At 48.6% G+C, this 19,456-nt stretch overlaps 1 protein-coding gene across 1 annotated transcript; it reads right to left on the bottom strand.

Annotated features, from left to right (window-relative positions):
* Nucleotides 1-1,014: 1,014 nt before the first annotated feature.
* On the bottom strand, nt 1,015-14,887 carry LOC103274748 (sialic acid-binding Ig-like lectin 7). The gene is given in 7 exon segments (XM_021705987.1): nt 1,015-1,314; nt 10,835-10,931; nt 11,268-11,412; nt 12,605-12,862; nt 13,741-13,788; nt 14,001-14,270; nt 14,437-14,887. Coding segments are annotated over 7 exon segments (1,569 nt in total).
* Between the last annotated feature and the right edge of the window lie 4,569 nt (nt 14,888-19,456).

The raw sequence follows: 19,456 nt of genomic DNA, 5'->3' as shown, positions 1-19,456 counted from the left end.
AGATTTAGGGACCACTTTGTGCCTCATCTAGTCCTTTGATTTGTTCTCACCAGAGTTTCTTTATTAAGTGATTGCTGTGAGGTGTTCCTTTCCTCATTCGGGTGTTGCATGTAGGTAAATTTTTGGATCATTGTGTTTCACTTGTCAGATGAGCCTGTGACCGTTTGGAAGCTTTCCTCACTCACCTGGTTCGGCTTTCGAGGAGGGAGATCATAAGCTGCTGCTTCTCTCTCTCTCATCTCAGCCCACAAGTCCAGCCTTTAAACTCAGTTTTCAAAAGAGAGTCAAGTGGGGGCCCAGGCGAGGACATTCTGGAAGGAGGGTCTTCAGTGTGTAAGGACTAAGGCATGATCAGCAGGGCAGGTTGAAAATGGCTTAGAAAGGCTGGAGAGACCAGAGAGTCAAGCGGTGAGAATGGAAGAGCAGGTGGAGTGACGGCATGAAGAGGCCATGATGGGCTGTTCAGGGTCTAGGAGCCATGGAGGGGCTGTGACAGAACAGAGAGTTCTGTGTGTCCAAATGATGCTCTCTCTCCCCAGTCTATACAAGACACAGATACTATGGAGATCCAGGAGGCACAGAGATCAAAGGTAAGGAGAGATGAAGCTGAAGAGGTGGGCAGGGTCCAGGTGCTGAATGCACCTCTCAGGCCAAGGTCACTTTCTGGAAAGATGTGGACTGCTATTTGCAGGCAGGTGGCACAGACATATCATTCTTGGTCACCCCCCCCCCCCCCCCCGAGTCAGGGGACATTCTCAGCAGGGTCTTTTTGTCCAAACATGGGGATCCAACATGTGTTCAGCCTATATCCTGTGCCGGGAGCTCTTGTGGGATTTCACTCTTGTAATGCTCACCACAGCCTTGTAGGCAGGGCCTCTCATTCCTGTTTTATAGAGCAGGAAATTGAAGTACAGCAAGGTAGAAACCTGCCTGTCACTTGCTGAACAAAGGGGCAGAGTGTAGATTCAGATTTGAAGCACTGTGATTCCAAAGCCTGTATTCATTTCACTGCACTTAAGGCATATCCCTGAGAGGGCTGTTAATTCCACAGGAATCGGCCTCTGCCCGCTCCTCTGCCTGGAGGGGCGCTGACGCCTCCCCCAGGGATGAGGCTCCACAGCCTCTCACTTGTGGATTCCTGATCTCCGAGTACTCGCAGCTGGAGGCCTCCTGGACATGTGGGACCCCAGGCCTCATATTGAAGGTGAGGGATGCATACTGGACTTCTTGATCCTCCCCAGAGGAGGGGACGTCCTTGGCTGGAGGAAGCTGGTCTGGGGCGCTGTCGTCTGCCTGGGATTCAGTTGGGAAAACCTGAGTGGGGAGAGAGGGGGGAGGAGGGGAAGAGATCAGAGCAGAAAAACAGAGACAGGATAAGTCAGAGAGAGGCCGGGAAGGGTGCCCCTGAAGTCCTTCCTCCGTTCATCCCAAGTGCATTTTGTTGAAATCTCCTTCATTCTTGCTTGCCCTAAATATTTAATACTGGTCCAGTTGGAGATGCCTGAGCAGTGGCAGCTGGTGTGCTCGTCTCTCACGGGAGGGACTGAAACAGCGAGGGAGAATTGTTCACGGGTGGATAATGGGAAGCAGCTGAATTCACCAGAGAAGCCCCAGGAGCCTCGGAGCGTGGAGGGGAGCGAGGCCGGCAGCCCGCAGAGCCGGCTCCGGCTAGAGATGGAAGAGGATTCTAACTCGGGGAAGGGGCGAGTTGGGAGAGAAGCCCTGGGCTTCAGACCTCTGCCAGGTCTTTGCAGCCCGAGCCTGGGAAATCCCTCCCCACGCCCCGGTCTCCATCAGATGCAGGCGCTCCCTGGTGCCTGGACAGGGCACTGATCCGGCCACGTGGGACCCCGCGGGCTCTTGCTCTGAGCAGTCCAGCCCCGACTGCCGCCGTCCTGCGGGAAGCCAGGCTGGGCGGTTTCGTGCAGCCCCGGGACAGACACCTCACCCAGAGAAGACAAAACGAACAGACAACACGCCGGCCCCCTCCGCTTCCGCCGCATCCTGCCAAGTGGGGCTCACCTGCTCGGAGACAGGCCCCACCGCACCCGCCCCACCCCCGCCTGAACCCTGCAGCCGCGGCTTGACTTCCATAGGTTGCGTATAAAGCCTCCGCCCCTGCAGCCTCCGCCACCACTGCCTCCGCCCCCGCCACTGGCAGGCCAGGGAGGAAACCGGGAGGCAGGGCCCCACCATGGCTCCGTGCCAGGTGGGGCATTTCTACCTCCACATGGGCCTCCAGATGGCGCAGCTTCCCTACTCCTGCCAGAAAACTGTCACTCGGAATTCGCTGTCCGGCCCCTCCCAGATGCCATCGTCCCTGTCTCCGCCCCTGCTGCCCCTGTGACTGGGGGGGGGGGGGGGGGGGAGAGGCAAGAAACACCGATAACCATACACAACACACACCACAGTCATACCCACAAGAGAAAAAAAGAAAATCTCAAAAAGCCAGCCTGCAGACACAAGAAAAAGTGCTCAACCTCGCTAATCATCAGAGAAATGCAAATCAAAGCCACATTGAGATACCACCTAACCCCGGTAAGAATAGCCATCATTAATAAGACAAGCAAAGATACTGGCGAAGATGTGCTGAAAAAGGAACGCTTCTACACTGTTTATGGGAATGCAAACTAGGTCAACCTCTATGGAAAACAGTGTGGCAATTTCTGAAAGAACTAGAAATTGACTTTCCATATGACTCACCAATCCCCCTACTGGGAATATACCTGGAGGGACTCAAATCATTCTACAAAAAAGATACCTGCACACTCATGTTTATTGCAGTATTATTCACAACAGCAGAAATATGAAACCAACCCTGTTGCCCATCAAAAGTGGACGGGATAAAAAAATGTGATACATATACTCTATGGAATATTACACAGCCATAAAGAAGGATAACCATGAAGACTTTGCAGCAACTTGGATCTATCATGGAAACAAAAAGCTGAGTACCACATGTTCTCATTCATAAGCGGACCCTGAACATTTGCCATAATACTATAAGAAAGGGATTGGCAGTAGCGGGACACTGCTGGGGCTGGAGGGATGCCTAATATCAATAGGGAAACTGATCTCAAACCAGGCAGAGTGGGGACCAAAGGGAGGCCCAAACTTTACCTCTGCGATGACCACTTTGCATACCTCATCCCGAATTGTGCCCCATATCATTAAAATTTTAAAATACACTATAAAAAGCCTAATCTTAATGATAGCAAACTCAAAGAAGAGTAAACTCTCCCAGATGAGAGGGAATCAGTGTAAGAACTCCAGAAATACCAAAAGCCACAGTATTTCAACTCCTCCAAAGGATCATGCCAGCTCCCCAGCAATGGCTCCTAATCAGAATGAAATGTCCACAATGACAGATGCAGGATTCAGAATATAGATATAAATGAAACTTAGTGAGATCCAAGAGAAAGCAGAAATTCAAAACAACCAGCCAATAACATACATACACACACACACACACACACACACACACACACACACAAACAAACAAAATAGAAAGATCTCAAAGAAACAACCTAACATTGCATGGAAAGGGGCTAGAAAAGGAAGAACAAACTAAACTCAATGGTAGAAAAAAAGAAAATGAAACACACAACACATCAATAGTAGTATTGAAAATCAATAACCTAAATGCCTCCACTTAAGAGACATAGAGTGGAACATTGGCTAAAAATCCATACCCATCCATCCGCTTTCTTTGGAAGACCCATCTGACTTCTAACAATGCACACAGGCTCAAGGTAAAGGGGTAGAGAAAGATCTACCATGAAATAAAAACTGGGAAAGGAACAGGAGTCACCATTCTTATATCAGATGAAATCGATTTTAAACCAGCAAAATTAGTAAAGGACGAGGAGGAGGCATAACTTAATGACAAAGGGTTCAATTAACAAGACATCCTAACTACCTTAAATACATAGGCACCCAACATTGGAGCATCCAGATATATACAACAATTTCTACTACACATAAGAGAAGACTTAGCCACACAATAGTAGTGAGGACTTCAGTATCATACTAATAGATTTAGACAGACCAATGAGGAAGAAAACTAACAAAGTTCAGAACTTAAATTCAACACTTGATCAATTGAATGCAAAACACACTTTTAGAATACTTCAAGCAACAACCACAGAATAACCATTTTTCTATTCTGTACATGGAATATATTCTAAGATGGACCATAAACTCAAACATAAAGCAAGTCTTTTTTTTTTTTTTTGAGTCAGAGTCTCACTCTGTTACTCTGTTACTCAGGTTGCTCATGGACACTGCAGCCTCAACCTGCTGGGCTCAGATGATCCTTCCATGTCAGCCCTCCAAGTAGCTGGAGCTACAAGCATGCACCATCATGCCCAGCTAATTTTTCTTGATTTATTGCAGAGATGAGGTCTCACCAAGTTTCCCAGGATGGTCTCAAACCCGTGGGCTCAGGCAATCCTCTCACCTCAGCCTCCCAAAGTGCTGGGATTATAGGCAGGAGCCACTGCGCTCAGCCATAGCAAGTCTTAATAAATTCCAGAAAATCAAAATTATACCAAACATTTTCTCCAAGCACAGCAGAATAAACAGAAATCAGGACCAAAAGAAACTCTCAAAATCACACAAATACATAGAAACTAAACAACCAGTCTATGAATTACTTTTGGGTAAACACCTAAATCAAGGCAGAAATTTAAAACTGACTCTTTGAAATAAATGGAAATACGGGCAAAAATTACCAAATCATCTGGGATGCTGGAAAGGCAGAATTAAGAGGAAAGTTTAAAGTACTAAATGCCCACATCAAGAAAATAGAAAGATCTCAAAGAAATAACCTAACATTGCATGAAAAGGGGCTAGAAAAACAAGAACAAACTAAACTCAGAGGTAGCAGAAAAAAAGAAAATGAAATTAAAACTGAAAAAAAAATACAAAAATCAAGGAATGAAAAGTGGGTTCTTGGAAAGGATAAACAGTTTTGATACACTGCTGGTCAGATTAGGGGGGAGAGAGAGAGAATGAATTCATATATGTACATCGGAAATGAAGAAGGCAATATTACAACCAATCCCACAGAAATCCAAACGATTATCAGAGATGATTATCAGCATTTCTGTGCATGTAATCTAGAAAATCTAGAGGAAGCAAGTAAATTGCTAGAGATAGCCAACCTCCCAAGACTGAAACAGGAAGAAATTGAAATCCTGAACCATCTGATAATGAGTCACAAAATTGAATCGGTAAAATTAAAAAAAAAAAAATCTACCAACCAAATAAATCCCTGGACCAGATGGATTCACAGCTGGATTCTACCAGACAAACTAGGAAGAGCTGATACCAATCCAAATAAAACCATTCCAAAATAATTCAGCAGGAGGTGATCCTCCCTGATTCATTCTATGAAGATAATGCCAGCCTGATACCAAAATCTGGCAATGGCACTACAAGGAAATAAAACTACAGGCCTATGCCCCTGATGAACATAGATGCCAAAATCCTCAACAAAATGCTGGTAACATTCAACAGCACATCAAGAAGATTATTCACCATGATCACATGGGCTTTTTACCTAGAATGCATGATTGGCTCCATATATACAAACCAATAAACATGATCCATTCCACAAATAGAACCAAAAGTAAATGCCATATCATTGTCTCTACAGAGAAAAATCATGTGATAAAATCCGACGTTCCTTCATGATACAAATCCTCAGCCATCTGTGTTACAAAGGAACATGGCTCGGAATATTAAGAGTCACCTATGACAAAGAGACAGCCAACATCATACTGGATGGGCAAAAGCTGAAAGCATTTCCTCGAAGAACTTAAACAAGTAAAAGATGCCCATTCTCACAACTCCTATTTGACATAGCATTGGAAACTAGTCAGAGCAGTCAGGCAAGAGAAATAAATAACTTAATGATATGCACATTAGAAATAGAAAAGTGGCCGGGCTCGGTGGCTCAGCCTGTAATCCCAGCGCTTTGGGAGGCTGAGGTGAATGGATTGCCTGAGCCTGCAGGTTCGAGCCCTGCCCGGGCAAATTGGCAAGAACTCATCTCTACAATAAATCAAAAATTAGCCAGGCATGGTAGCGTGAACCTGTACTTCCAGCTACTTGGAAGGCTGAGGTAGAAGGATCGCCGGACCCCAACAGGTCGAGGCTGCGGTGGCCAGGAGCGTGCCACTGCACTCCAGTCTGGGCAACGGAGTGAGTCTCCAACTCAAAAAAAAAAGAAATAGAAAAGTAAGAACAAACCAAACCCAAAATTAGGAGAAGGGGAAAATAATGCAAATCAGAGGAAACTGAAATGAAATGAAGACTAAAAAAATACAAAGGATCAATAAAACAAAACGTTGGCTTTTGTAAAAAAATAAAAATAAACAAAATTGAGAATCGCTAACAAGACTAAGCAAGAAAATCTGTTGAATGGGAGAAAATATTTTCAAACTATTTATCCAAGGAGGGACCAATAACCAGAATATACAAGAAATTCAAGCAACTCAACAACAGACACAAATAATCTTATTTAAAAGTGTGCAAAGAATGGGAATAGATATATCTCAAAAGAAGACATACAAATGGCCAACAGATATGAAAAAATACTCCATATCACTAATCAAATCAAATGCAAATCAAAACCACCATGAAGTATCATCTTATTCCAATTAGAATGAATATTATCAAAAAGACCAAAAAAAAAAAAACTGCTGGTGAAGATGCTAAGAAAAGGGAATACTTACACATTTCCATTAGGAACATACATTAGTACAGCTTTAATGGAAAACATTATGGGTATTTCTCAAAAACCTAAAATTAGAATTATCATATGATCCAGTAGTCCCACCAATGGGTATGAACCCAAAGCAAAGGAAGAGATTATATTGAGGGGATACCTACACCCCATGTTCATTGTAACACTATTTACAATAGGAAAGATATGTGGTCAACCTAAATTTCTATCAACAGATAATGAATTAAAAATGTGGTGTATATACACAAAGGAACACTATTCAGCCATAATAAAGAATGAAATTCTGTCATTTGCAGCAACATGGATGGAACCAGAGGTCATTATGTTAAGGGAAAAGTCCAATATCACAGGTTGCCACTCATATGTGGGAGCTACAGAGTTGATCTCAGGAAGGTAGAAGTAGAATGACAGTTACCAGAGATTGGAAAGGTTCTGGGGAGGGAGGAAAAAGGAGGGGTGGTGAGATGAAGAGAGTCTGGTTAATGGGTACAAACATACAGTTAGCTAGAAGGAATAGTTCTAATGTTGGATAGAAGAGGAGGGTGATTTTGCTTAACAACAATGTATCAAATATTTCAAAATAGCTAGAAGAGACATCTTGAATTGTTCTCAACACATAGAAATGATACATGCTCAAAGTTAGAGATAGCCTTAAAATCCTGACATGGTTACACATTCAACACATATAACAAAATATCACATGTACCCTTAACATGAACAAACAATATTTATCCATTTAAAAGTAAAAATAGGCCAGGCATGATGGCTCATGCCTATAATCTCAGCACTTTGGGAGGCCGAGGTGTGAGGATTGCCCGAGTCCACGGGTTTGAGATCAGCCTGGGAAACTTGGCGAGACCTCATCTCTACAATAAATCAAGAAGAATTAGCCAGGCGGGATAGCACATGCCTGTATTTCTCAGCCTTGGAAGGCTGAGGTGGAGATCACCTGAGCCCAGCAGTTCAAGGCTGCGGTAGCTGTGAGCGTGCCACTGCACTCCAGCCTGAGCAACAGAGTGAAACTCCAACTCAAAAAAAAAGTTAAAAAAGAGTCAATACATGAGCTAGCAATTCAACCTATGGGTATATATACAAGAAAATTGAAAACAGGAACAGGAAAAGATGATTTGCATACCCATGTACACTGCAGCATTACTCATAATAACCAAAATGTGGAAACAACTCAAATGTCCACCAATGGCTATGTGGATAGGGAAAATGCAGTGCAAATACACACTATGGGAGTCATTCACTCTTAAAATGAAGGAAAACCTGTCACACGTGACAACATGGGTGAACCTTAAGGACATACGTTAAGTGACAAAAGGGAATCACAACATGACAGACACTGTGTGATTCCACTTCTGTGAGGTATCTAGAATCATCAAATTCATAAAAACACAAGGTAGAATGGTGATTGCCAGGGACTAGGGGGACAGAAGAGGAAATGAGGAGGTGTTCAATGGGCACAATCTTGCAAGATAAGAAAGTTCTGGAATGTGTTGCACAATGTACACTTAACAATGGTTGAGATGGTCAATTTATGTTACATGTTTTTTCTTAACATGATGGATGGATAGATGGATGGGTGGATGGATAGATGACAGATACATAGATACATAGATGATAGATTAGATAGATAGATAGATAGATAGATAGATAGATAGATAGATAGATAGATAGATAAGAAAAATAAACTCACAGCCTACCCCTCAGCACTTCCTATTTTCTGAACTCTGCATTTTCCCCAAAGTATCTGTCTGTGGTTTACACTGTATTCATTTATTTGTTATTTGAGTGGTTAGTGGGTCCATTAGTTTGGACATCTCCCTCAGTCAAGAACAAAATTTCAAGGATCCATAGATTTTTAATGTTTTCCATAGGTGGGCCCCTGGCACCTACAGTGCTCGTCTTTTGGGAGATGATCATACCTTTCCTGAAAGAATTAACCAATGAAAGGACAGATGTTTACTAAGCTGCTTAAAACATTCCACAGATTTCCAGGCATACCCTGAATACAGACAGCAAATGATGAGTGTGATGTTTACACTGGAGCATGAAACATAAACAAGAATGAAGAAGCAGAAGCGGGGAAGGAAGAGCATTTGAGGAGGGAGGAATAGCCCATGCAGGGACCAAGAGGTACAAACAACCTCATTCTGGTTGTGACAATGGAGAGTTCAGCATGGACCGGGCACAGATCGGAGGCAGGAAGCAGCAGGAGGCAGGGCTGGGACTGGGTGAGGAATGTGAGGACTTTGCCCAGAGCACAAAATTATTGGAGTGCCGAAAATCTCAGTTGGAAGGAATAATGTGTTTATGAAGTATCTTAAAAATCAAAATTAATACAAAAAATTCAGAGACCCAGAGAACAAAAAAAAATTTAAACCCAGATTAGTGAGAATGTTCTGCTGAGCCAATTGCAACCAAAGGCAAACAACAACAACAAAAAAAACCTCTATTTATATGTTTTATGTATATTTAGTGATCGGTTTTTCCCAGAACATTACTATAATTGAAATACTATTGATGAATTGAAAAGCACTATTCACAATAGCAAAAACATGGAACCAACCATGCTGCCCATCGAAAGGACACTGGATTTAAAAAATTGTGGTACATATACATGATAGAATATTACACAGACACAAAGAAGGACAAAATTATGAACACTGCAGCAACTTAGATGAATTTAGAGACTGTAATACTCAGTGATCTATCACAGAAACAAAAAACTGAGCACCATATGTTCTCACTCATAAGGGGACCCTGAACAATTATCATAATATAATAGGAAAGGAACTGGCAGTAGTGGGAAACCACTGGGGGTGGGGCACACTCCATCAATAAGGGTACCTGATCTCAAACCAGGTGAATGGGGACCAAAGTGATGCCCAAAGTTTACCTGTACAATAACCATTTGTATACCTAACCCTGAATTGTACCCCACACCTTAAAAATATAAAAAAAAATTTAAAGTGGTATGTGTTACAACACTTCAAGTTTACAAATTTTTACCCAAAGCAAAGTTATTAACATGTGTTTTCCTGGTTCTACTGCAAGCAAAGCAGAGATCATGTCTTCAAAAGGTCTTTTTTTTTTTACTTCTTTCATTTTCAACTGAGAATACTGTCTTGCTTAACAATTTCTCTTGCTAAGTGACGATCTTAAATAATTCCTAACTTTAGATTACTGATACTGTGATGATTTAAAATTTTGATATTTTGCACATCAACTTTTTCATAAATTGTAATTATTAAAGATATTGTGCTTTAAAATATTGTCTCAGTTACTGAGAGTTTTGACACCCCCCCATATTTTGCACCTGAGGTAAAAGCCTCACTTATCTTACCCTGACTCCCACCCCACTGGAGAGGTAGGTGCTTAAGACACCAGAACGTGCAGGGATTTTCACTCTAGGTCAGGGGTTATCAAGCTACAGCCCTTGGGTCAAATCCCGCCCACTGCCCGATCTTGTGAATAAAGTTTTATTGGAACACAGCCCAATGCCTCATTTCCACAGAGTCCAGGGCTCCCTTCCTGCTACAACAGCAGAGCAAGTAACCACAACAGAGACTGCATAACCCAGAAAGTCGACGCTCTGGCTTTACAGAAAAGAGTTACCAGCCTCTGACCTGGACAGTGTGGGGTGGGGAACAACCATCCAGATGCAGAGGAACTAGACAGTGATCTCTTCTGAAAGGTCCCTCCAGGTGGGGAAGGGGAGGTGAGAGGCAGAGAGGTAAGGAGTGAAAGGGGGGAGATCCCAAGGCTTCAGCAGCAAAAGAGGTCAGGATGGAAGGGGGAGTGATGCTGTGGTTCTTAAGGGAGAAACAGGCAAGACTTGGTGAACTTGGACTATAGATAAGAAAGGGAGGAGAGAGAGGAGGTGACGCCTCCACTGTGCCCAGCATGGGGTGGGTGTTGTCCTGCTGTCAGCAAGATGGGGACTCCTGCAGAGAAGGCAGCTTGAGGGGAGGAGAAGGAGAGACACTTTGGCCATGCCCAGCTGAGCAATCAGGAGGCCATCGTGTGGAGGAGTCCAGGCTGGAGGCTGGATGTGGAGACGCCCACGTCACTCACCTGAGAGCCGGAACCCCTGACAGTGACAGCGTCATCCATGCCCACATCCCCCTCGCCCGCTGCTGGCCTTGCCGACTTCCTCCTGCGGGACCTCACTCTGCGTGAGAGACCAGAGAGCCTTTCAGTCTGGCCAGATCAGGGTACAATGGGCAGACCGGTGCCCCCACCTGTGTTTCCTATTAAGGGGTTAGAAGATGACCAAGGTGGGAGAGAGGTGGTCCCATCTGGAGACCCCAGGGCTGAGAACACAGGCCCTCTCAGGACTTGGGACCTGAGGTTCACCCAGACATGGGCCCCACAACGAGGGGTGCTCGGACCTTCTCACGATTCCTGTGACCTTCTTCCTGCCCTCACCTCCAGCTCTGGCCCCAAGGACTCTGCTCCTGGCCCGCCCTCCCCTGGGACCCTCCTCCTTCCCAAGGTCCTTGCTCACACGATGAAGATGGCACAGAAGGACAGGAAGACCAGGGCAGTGGTTCCAGCTCCTGCGAGCGCCCCCAGCATCACTCCTGACACAGGCGACGCTCCCCCTGTGGGCAGACGGGAGCTGTTGGGGGGACTCACCCCTCAGAACTGGTCTCTTCTCCTCCCGCTCCCTGAGAGGCCCTGGACCTCTGTTCCCCTCTTCCTTCCCAGACACAGAGAACAGGGTGGGAGGGAGGAGGGGATGGGGTGAGGCCAATGAAGCATGAGAGCTGGGGGCTCCTGTCTTCACTTGCAGTTTTGATATTGTGTTCACTGTGAGGTAACTTTGCAATTTCACTTTTTAAAAGATCATTGAATCACAACATTATTCCACTCCCTTGCTGAGTTGTTTTATATTAAGCTTTTAAAATATGGTGCCCAGGCCAGGTGCAGTGGCTCAGCCTGTAATCCCAGCACTTTGGGAGGCCGAGGCGAGTGGATTGCCTGAGGCTGAGGGTTCGAGACCAGCCTGGGCAACTTGGCAAGACCTCGTCTCTACAATAAATCAAAAATTAGCTAGGCGTGGTAGCATTGCCTGAAGTTCTGACTACTTAGAGGTCTGAGACAGAAGGATCACCCAGCAGGTTGATGCTGGGGTGGCAGTGAGCGTGCCACTGCACTCCAGCCTGGGTGACAGAGTGAGACTCCATCTCCAAAAAAAAAAAAAAAAAAATGGTGCCCAGGCAGGGCGCAGTGGCTCAAGTCTGTAATCCCAGCACTTTGGGAGGCTGAAGCAAGAGGATTGCCTGAGTCCAGGGGTTCCAGACCAGCCTGGGCAACATGGTGAGACCTCGTCTCTACAATAAATCAAAAAATTAGCCAGGCATGGTAGCTCACGACTGGAGTTCCAGCTACTTGGAAGGTTGAGCCGGAAGGATCGCCTGAGCCCAGCAGGTCAAGGCTGCGGTGGCCATGAGCATACCACTGCACTCCAGCCCTGGCAACAGAGTGAGACTCTGACTCAAAAAAATTTTTTTAATAAAATAAAATGTGGTACCCAAGGAGAGAGCCACACATGTCTCATCATTGTCCCTAAACTAAAAAGCAGGAGCTTTATCTCCCTAACACACCTGTCCATGCCCCAGCCCCTTCCCTTCAAGACCCCTCTCGTCCCCTCACCCAGCCCACAACGCTTGTCCAGCGGGAAGAGGACAGAGACACTCTGGATCCAGGGAAAGTCCAGGCCTCACAGCAGAACACAGACCAGACCTGAGCTCCCCACTGAAGCCCAGGGACTGCTGGGTGGATGGTGAAGGGTGGAGGTGTGGTCTCCCCACAGCCCCTCCCCTGACACTGTGCACTCACTCTGCAGGGAGAGGCTCAGGGAGACCTGCTGAGAGCCCAGAGGGTTCTGAGCTCGGCAGGTGAATTCTCCTTCATCCCCAGGGTGCATTCGGGGCAGCTCCAGCAACCCAGGGTTCGAGGGCTCTGAGGGACTCAGGGCCAGGCTTCCCCGGGTCCAGCTCAGCCTGGCAGGGGGGTTGCTGTCGACAGCACAGACCAGGCGCAGAGACTGGCCCTCCAGGACTAAGGGAGATGATCCATTCCCCAGGGCTGTGGCTGCTGTTGAGAAAGAGACAGAGGGTCAGAGAGACAGAGAGATCTGAAAAAAAAGAGGAAGGACAGAAAAAGAGACTGGTGAGGAAAACTGACACAAAGACAGAAACTGAAATGCTGGAAACACACACTGTCACCTCTCACTGCTGGGAACATCAACCTGTGCACGCTTCAGAAGAAAAATTTGGCCACATCACTCAAAATTAGAAGGAACATATGACACAGCTCTTTTTTGCTTTTAGGAAAGAATCCCACTGACATAGACATTCCATGTGAAAGGAGATATGAGATAATTCATTACAGTGTTTCTTTCTGTGGTGGGATAAAATTAGTGCCATAATGTACCATTAGAAGATGCCACAAAATCAGAGTCCATCTGTGAAGTTCTCAAGGAGGGTGAGGACGGTTCATCTTATGATGTCAGACAACCTCTGAGACCTCAGGTGACCACACCAAGACTCAGAGTATCCTGGATGGACATGGGTCACTTCTGCAGGGAGACAGACTCTGCCATGCATCTTAAATTTCTGCCCATGTGACTCTATCACCTGTCTAGAAGGACCTGGGTCAGAACTGTTGGGGGAGATGGAAAGTGGAGGCAGGAGGCGTGTTCAGGAGACTGATGATGAGGCCCTGAAGGCTGGTCCTGCTGTGTGAATGTCACCCTGTCCTTGCTGTGGGCTGAAGGGGGCGTGTGTGGAGGAGTCTGAGGGGAGTGAGGGGTGGGTCGGCAGATGCTCAGCGGACCATGGGGCTGAGGGTGGGGAGAGGTCCTAGGTTCACCCACAAGGGGGTCTCTGGTGACCAGGTAAGTCCAGGATGAGGAGAAGCCTTGCCTTGAGCTGAAGACCTGTGCCCCCACCCAGGGAGGGTGTCCATCCTACCTGTGTCATTTCCTTGGAAGACAGTCACGGTCAAGTTCTGAGGAGCATCTGGACAGAAAGATATCACTGTGGGAGTGGTGGACACTGACCCTCTCTCCCGGGAGCTGCATAGATGGGTAAGGTGGAGCCAGCATCCTCCTGACCCCCCACTCTTACCTTGGACTCTGGGATCCAGCATCCCATGTCCAGCTCTGACCCCCAGCCCCCTGCCCTCAGGGACTCCCCCATCAGGGACCCAGGCATCCTGGCTCAGCTCTCACAGGACACGTTGAGATGGATGGTCCTTGTCGTAGTTACATTGGCCCCAGGCAAGGTCACCTGACAGGTGAGGCTGGTGCCGTGGTCCTGTGGCTGTGGGATGAGGGTAAGCACCAAGGAAGCAGAGCTGGTGGGGTCCAGAGAGGACACGGAGGCCCCCATCCAGGAGATCATGGGGGGTTTCCCCTGATCACAGGTCCAGGGCACAGAGCAAGTCAGGTTCCCAGGGCGGCCAGACTCCAGGGTCCCCGGGATGATGTCGGGAGTCAGGGCTGGTGAGGAGAGGGGGAGACACACAGGATCAGGAGGGAGGTTCTGAGGTGGGCCCTGGTGAAACTCACACTCTAGTCCAGGTCCTCCCCTGAGCTAGGCCCACTTCGCCCCAACTCCCTCCCAGCAAAGGGGTCTCATCCTTCCCCTGTGGATCCCGGCCCTTACCTGGCACATGCAGAGAGAGCTGGTTAACCTTGTAATCCATATTTGGCCTGTAGTTCCATTTTACCATTCCTCTCTCCAACCGAAAGAAATATATCCCCTGGTCCATCATCCTGACATCTCTAATGCTCAGAGAGCAGTTGTTGTACTGTGGGTCCCCAAGGAGGTGGAATCGACCCTGGGTCTCCTCCTGCACTTTTTGAGCTGGGTTGTTTGTGGTCACTGGAGCATCCCTGTCTGTATCAGCCCCTCCCCGGAACCAGTAGCCATAAACTGGGTCAGAGTCAGTCCAGTCGCCCTGGGGGTAGGTGAAAGAGCAGGGCACAGAGACACACAGGCCCTCCTGCACCATCACTGACTTCACTTTCAACTTGTAACCATCTCCAAATGGTCTCTGTCCCTGCCCCTGCACTCCCTCCATCCCCCAGAGCAGAGGCAGCAGCAGCAGCAGCATGTCTGGGGCGGGAGGTGCCAGGGCCACCAGGCAAAGCCTCATCCTCAGGGTTCTTCTTTCAGGAACTAAGAGCTCAAGACTCATGGGAGGCCCCACAGGAAGCTGGGGGTGAGGCCAGGACAGTGACTTCCTCAGAGGAGGAACTTCACACCCAGGTGCTGTCAGGCCGGGTCAGCCCTCGGAGACCAACCATCCCCCACCCCACCCCCACTCCTGGAGACCCAGAGTGGGTGAGAGACTCACTCAAATTCACACCCCATCTTCTGCCTCCCTGTGGACATCTTCCTCTGGGATGACATTTTCTGCAAGATGAAAATAGGTCGCATCTAGCCAGACCCCTGAGGCTCCCCTGAGACCCTCAGTGTTTGTGGAGGTCAGGCCTGCTGAAAGTGGGAGCCAGGAGAGTTGGGGCCCCAGGTGGGGTGACAGGCAGCCTCTCCTCCCTGGCCTCAGCATCCATGAGGTGGGCATCCCTTCTCTGTATGATGAGGTCAGCCACCGGACCTAGACACTGTCCCCAAGGAATCACCATCCAGTGGGGAGACAAGTCTTCTGACATCTGAGCTCCCATGACAGGAGCTTCAGTGGGGGACACACAGGCAGGGTGGTGGGCTCTCCCCTAGGTTGGAGGCTGCATCTCCGGAGGACTGAGCAGGGGACACGGAGCTGTGGAGCTGAGGGCTGCCAGTGTCAACACACGCCAAGGACGCCAGGAGAGCCCAGCTTGCAGGAGGTCTGGGATTCGGAGGCTGTGACTGTTCTGCAGTGGGACTCGAAGAAAGTCGGGGAGAAGGGGTGGGTTTTGAAAGGAGTGAACATTTCTTTCTCCTCACAGCACTGGGTACCAGGTGGGATTTCCTTCCCGCTGTCAGGTCACTAAGTCACATGTCCCCTGGTCACTCCAGAGCTTCATGGGTCAGGAGACCTCCCCTTTGCCAGTCGCACATTTGCAAAAGGAGGGACTTCCTGAAAAGGAGAGAACAGGAGGAGGTTCTGTCCCTAGGACTCAGCTTCTCCCACACCCAACACCCAGCCAGGCCCCCTCCCCAACCCCTCTCCTGTGACTCACTCTGCACAGAGAGGCTCAAGGAAACGTGTTGGGAGCCAGGGTCCAGGCAGAGGGTTGCTGTCAGCCACACAGACCAGGCTCAGGGACTGGTCCTCTGGGATGGGTGGTGATGGCCATTGCTCAGGGTATTCAGGACTGTGTGAGACACAGAGAGAGCAGGGAGAGTGGAGATGAGAGGCCTGTCTCTCCCTGACCTCCCACTCAGACAGAAAGAAGGAATGCATGACTGTTTGACCCATGCTTATGTGTAAACAAATCCAGGGGTCCAAAAGCTGAAAGACCCTGAAGGGAAATAGGCTGAACTGAGCCTGAGAGGGGAAGCTTATCATGTTAATACTTGACAGGAGGCATCCCAGGTGGGGAAAAGCAAAGGCCTGGAGACAGCCTGGCAGATGAAGGGATGTGCGCGTCCATCTGGGTCTCTGGGGGAACATGTAGGGACAGGGTGTGCTGAGAAGCCTAAGCTGAGGGTGCCAGGGAACCATGGGGGGCCCTGAGCAGGGAAGGGGCAGGATTGGCTCTGGGTGCAGGAATCTTTCTGGGCATGTGCTATGTGGGGAGGCTGGGGAGGAGGATGGAGCAATGTTCAACACAGAAAAGGGCCTGGCCACATGGATGCAGGAAGGGGAGTCGGGGCAGGGAGGGGATGAGGAGGGGAATGATGGGAGACATTTGTGGGAAATGATGTTTGCAGGACCCACTGGCATCCTGTGGGCTCTCCCCTAGGTTGGAGGCTGCATCTCAGGAGGACTGAGCAGGGGACACGGAGCTGTGGAGCTGAGGGCTGCCAGTGTCAACACACGCCAAGGACGCCAGGAGAGCCCAGCTTGCAGGAGGTCTGGGATTCGGAGGCTGTGACTGTTCTGCAGTGGGACTCGAAGAAAGTCGGGGGGAAGGGGCGGGTTTTGAAAAGAGTGAACATTTCTTTCTCCTCACAGCACTGGGTACCAGGTGGGATTTCCTTCCCGCTGTCAGGTCACTAAGTCACATGTCCCCTGGTCACTCCAGAGCTTCATGGGTCAGGAGACCTCCCCTTTGCCAGTCGCCAGGAGTGGTGGCGGGGTGAAGGAGGGGGGCGTCTGGAGTGAGTCTTGGGTCCTGACTGGGGTAACTAGGGGACAGGGACACTGTGTCCAAGAGGAGGATCGAGGGGCAGAAAGTGGGGGAGGGCTCAGGGCAGGGTTCAAAGCTGAGGCAGAGGAAGGGTGGGCTCCCCGGGAGCACATAGAGGAGAAGGGACAGACCAGGGTCAAGTTGGGGAACATCCCACCAGGACTAATGGGGAAGATTAACAAAGCTTGGCCAAGGGAATAGGGAACAGGATAGATGATCAAGAGTGGTGGGGGCAGATTTGGCAACAAGGAGTTAACAGGGTGACCTGGTAGGAGCTGGGGGAAAGCACAAAAGGGGAGCAGAATTCAGGCAGAGGGACTAAGAACTGCAGGGGCTCCTTCTGTCAGATTTACACATCACCTGATTTCAGCTCCACTTTCAGTCTCCCTCCCTGAGTTAGGAGAAGCCCGACCCTTGCCACGGCCTCAGAAGGCAGTGCTCTGCTAACTGGGCACCTCCGCCGAAAATACTGTTGGCCATCAACTGTGGCACATCTGGGACAGAAAGATGAACAGGTTTCTACTTGTCACTAGGCACGGTGTGGACACTGGCGATATCCCCCAGGAGAACGGAACCTGGGAAGAAGGGGTGGTGACCTGCCTCAGACCTACCCAGCCTGGTCTCTAGGTCCTCAGTATTGAGAATCCCAGACTCCGACCTCCCCCTATCTTGACACCGTTTGTCCTCAAGGACCCGGGCATCCTGGCCCAGCACTTACAGGAGACATTGAGCTGGATGGTTCTCTCCAGGTCACACCAGCTCTAGGGGACGTCACCTGACAGATGCCATGGTCCTGGGGCCATGGGATAAGGGTGAGTACTGAGGACTGGATGGTCTCAGGGACTGTCAAACTGACGGCACCTCTTGCCCAAAAGAATTGTGGTGGGATCCCCTCTCACAGACCCAGGTTGTGGGGTAAGTCCGATGTCCAGACTAACTGGATTTCAGCATCTCTGGACATAAACCTCAGGTGTTTGGGTCAGGGCTAGGGACAAGAAGGCTATCCTCAGTTTCTGAAGGGGCACTCCTGTTCTGGAATCCCTCAGGGACCTTGAACACCTTCCAGGACCCTTGAATGATGAGGAAAGGGTCCTTTTCTTGGGATTCACTCTACCTGTCATACAGAAAAACAGTTTATTTTTGTATCCGTATTTCAGGTAATAACCTCTCTCCCCCTAGAAGTTCATTCCTGTATCCTTCTTGTGTGCAACTCTGGTGCTCAGAGAGCAGTTGTAGGTCTAGGGATCACTGATGAGGTGGGATCAGTGCCGGGTCTTCTCCTGCACGTCTTGAATGAGTTGTTTGTAGCCACTGGAACGTCCCATCATTCTGGTACCAGTAGCCGTGAGTCGGGTCAGATTCTGTCCAGTTACTTGGGGTTCAAAACAGCGCAGGGCGCATGGATGCACATCCCCCCCTGCACTGTAACCAACTCTGGCACTTCAAGGTCATGTCCTGGATGCTGAGCCAAAGCCCCTGGGGAGAGAGGAAGACGCTCAGACTCCAGCCCCGCCCCCCTCTCTGGACCCCTCTGGCTCCTACCTTCCCACAGCCTGGGCAAAAGCACCAGCAGCAGCAGAAACATCTCTCGAGCCTAAAGCACCAGGTACTGTCATGGGACCATCTGGTCACAGGGTCCCTCAGTATGGGAAGAACAGGCTGATAAAAACAAGGGTAACCCCCAACCACAAGCCGGTGGGCGAAGACAAAATGGTAATTGTGCACATTAAGCGCAACTTCAAACCCACTGCAGCGAGAGATGGGAGGTAATTTGAGATAAGCCTTTCCTACTTCCTTCCTCTGCAGACCTCAGTGAGGTCCAGAGAAAGAAAACACTCCCCAAAGCCATTCTGGCAGGTGTGTCTTTCAGAGTTGGAAGTGTTTATGAAAAACTGGAAATATTTGGAAGAATTTGCCAGGAATTTTTTCCTTGGAAATTAATGTTTGCTACTGAATCATTTCCTTTATGAATATAGGTGCTATAGTTTGGGTGTCTTTCCCCCCAAGCCTCATGCTGAAATTTGATCCCAGTGTTGGAGGTGGACCTGATTAGAGGTGTTGGGATCATGGGGGCAGATCCTGCATGAATAACTTAACAACCCCCTCAGGAGTGAGTGAGTGCACATTCTCTCAGAAATCACAAGAGAGGATCATCATAAAAAGCCTGACACCTCTATCTCTTGCTTCCTCTTTTGCCGTGTGATCTCTGCACAGGCCACCTCCCCCTCACTTTCCATCACGAGTGGAAGCAGCCTGAGGCCCTCGCCAGGTGCCCAATTATGAACCTTTCCAGACAAATACACCTTTTTGCTTTGTAAATTTCCTAGCCTCCGGTATTCCTTGACAATAATACAACAATGGACTAAGACTATAGGGTTATGTAGGTT

The sequence above is a fragment of the Carlito syrichta genome, unplaced genomic scaffold (genome assembly GCF_000164805.1).
Source record: "Carlito syrichta isolate Samal-C Ts95f unplaced genomic scaffold, Tarsius_syrichta-2.0.1 Scaffold314869, whole genome shotgun sequence".
NCBI classification, from domain to species: Eukaryota; Metazoa; Chordata; class Mammalia; order Primates; family Tarsiidae; genus Carlito; species Carlito syrichta.
The sequence above is the reverse complement of the archived record's forward strand: the minus strand, read 5'-3'. Positions and strand labels throughout refer to the sequence as shown.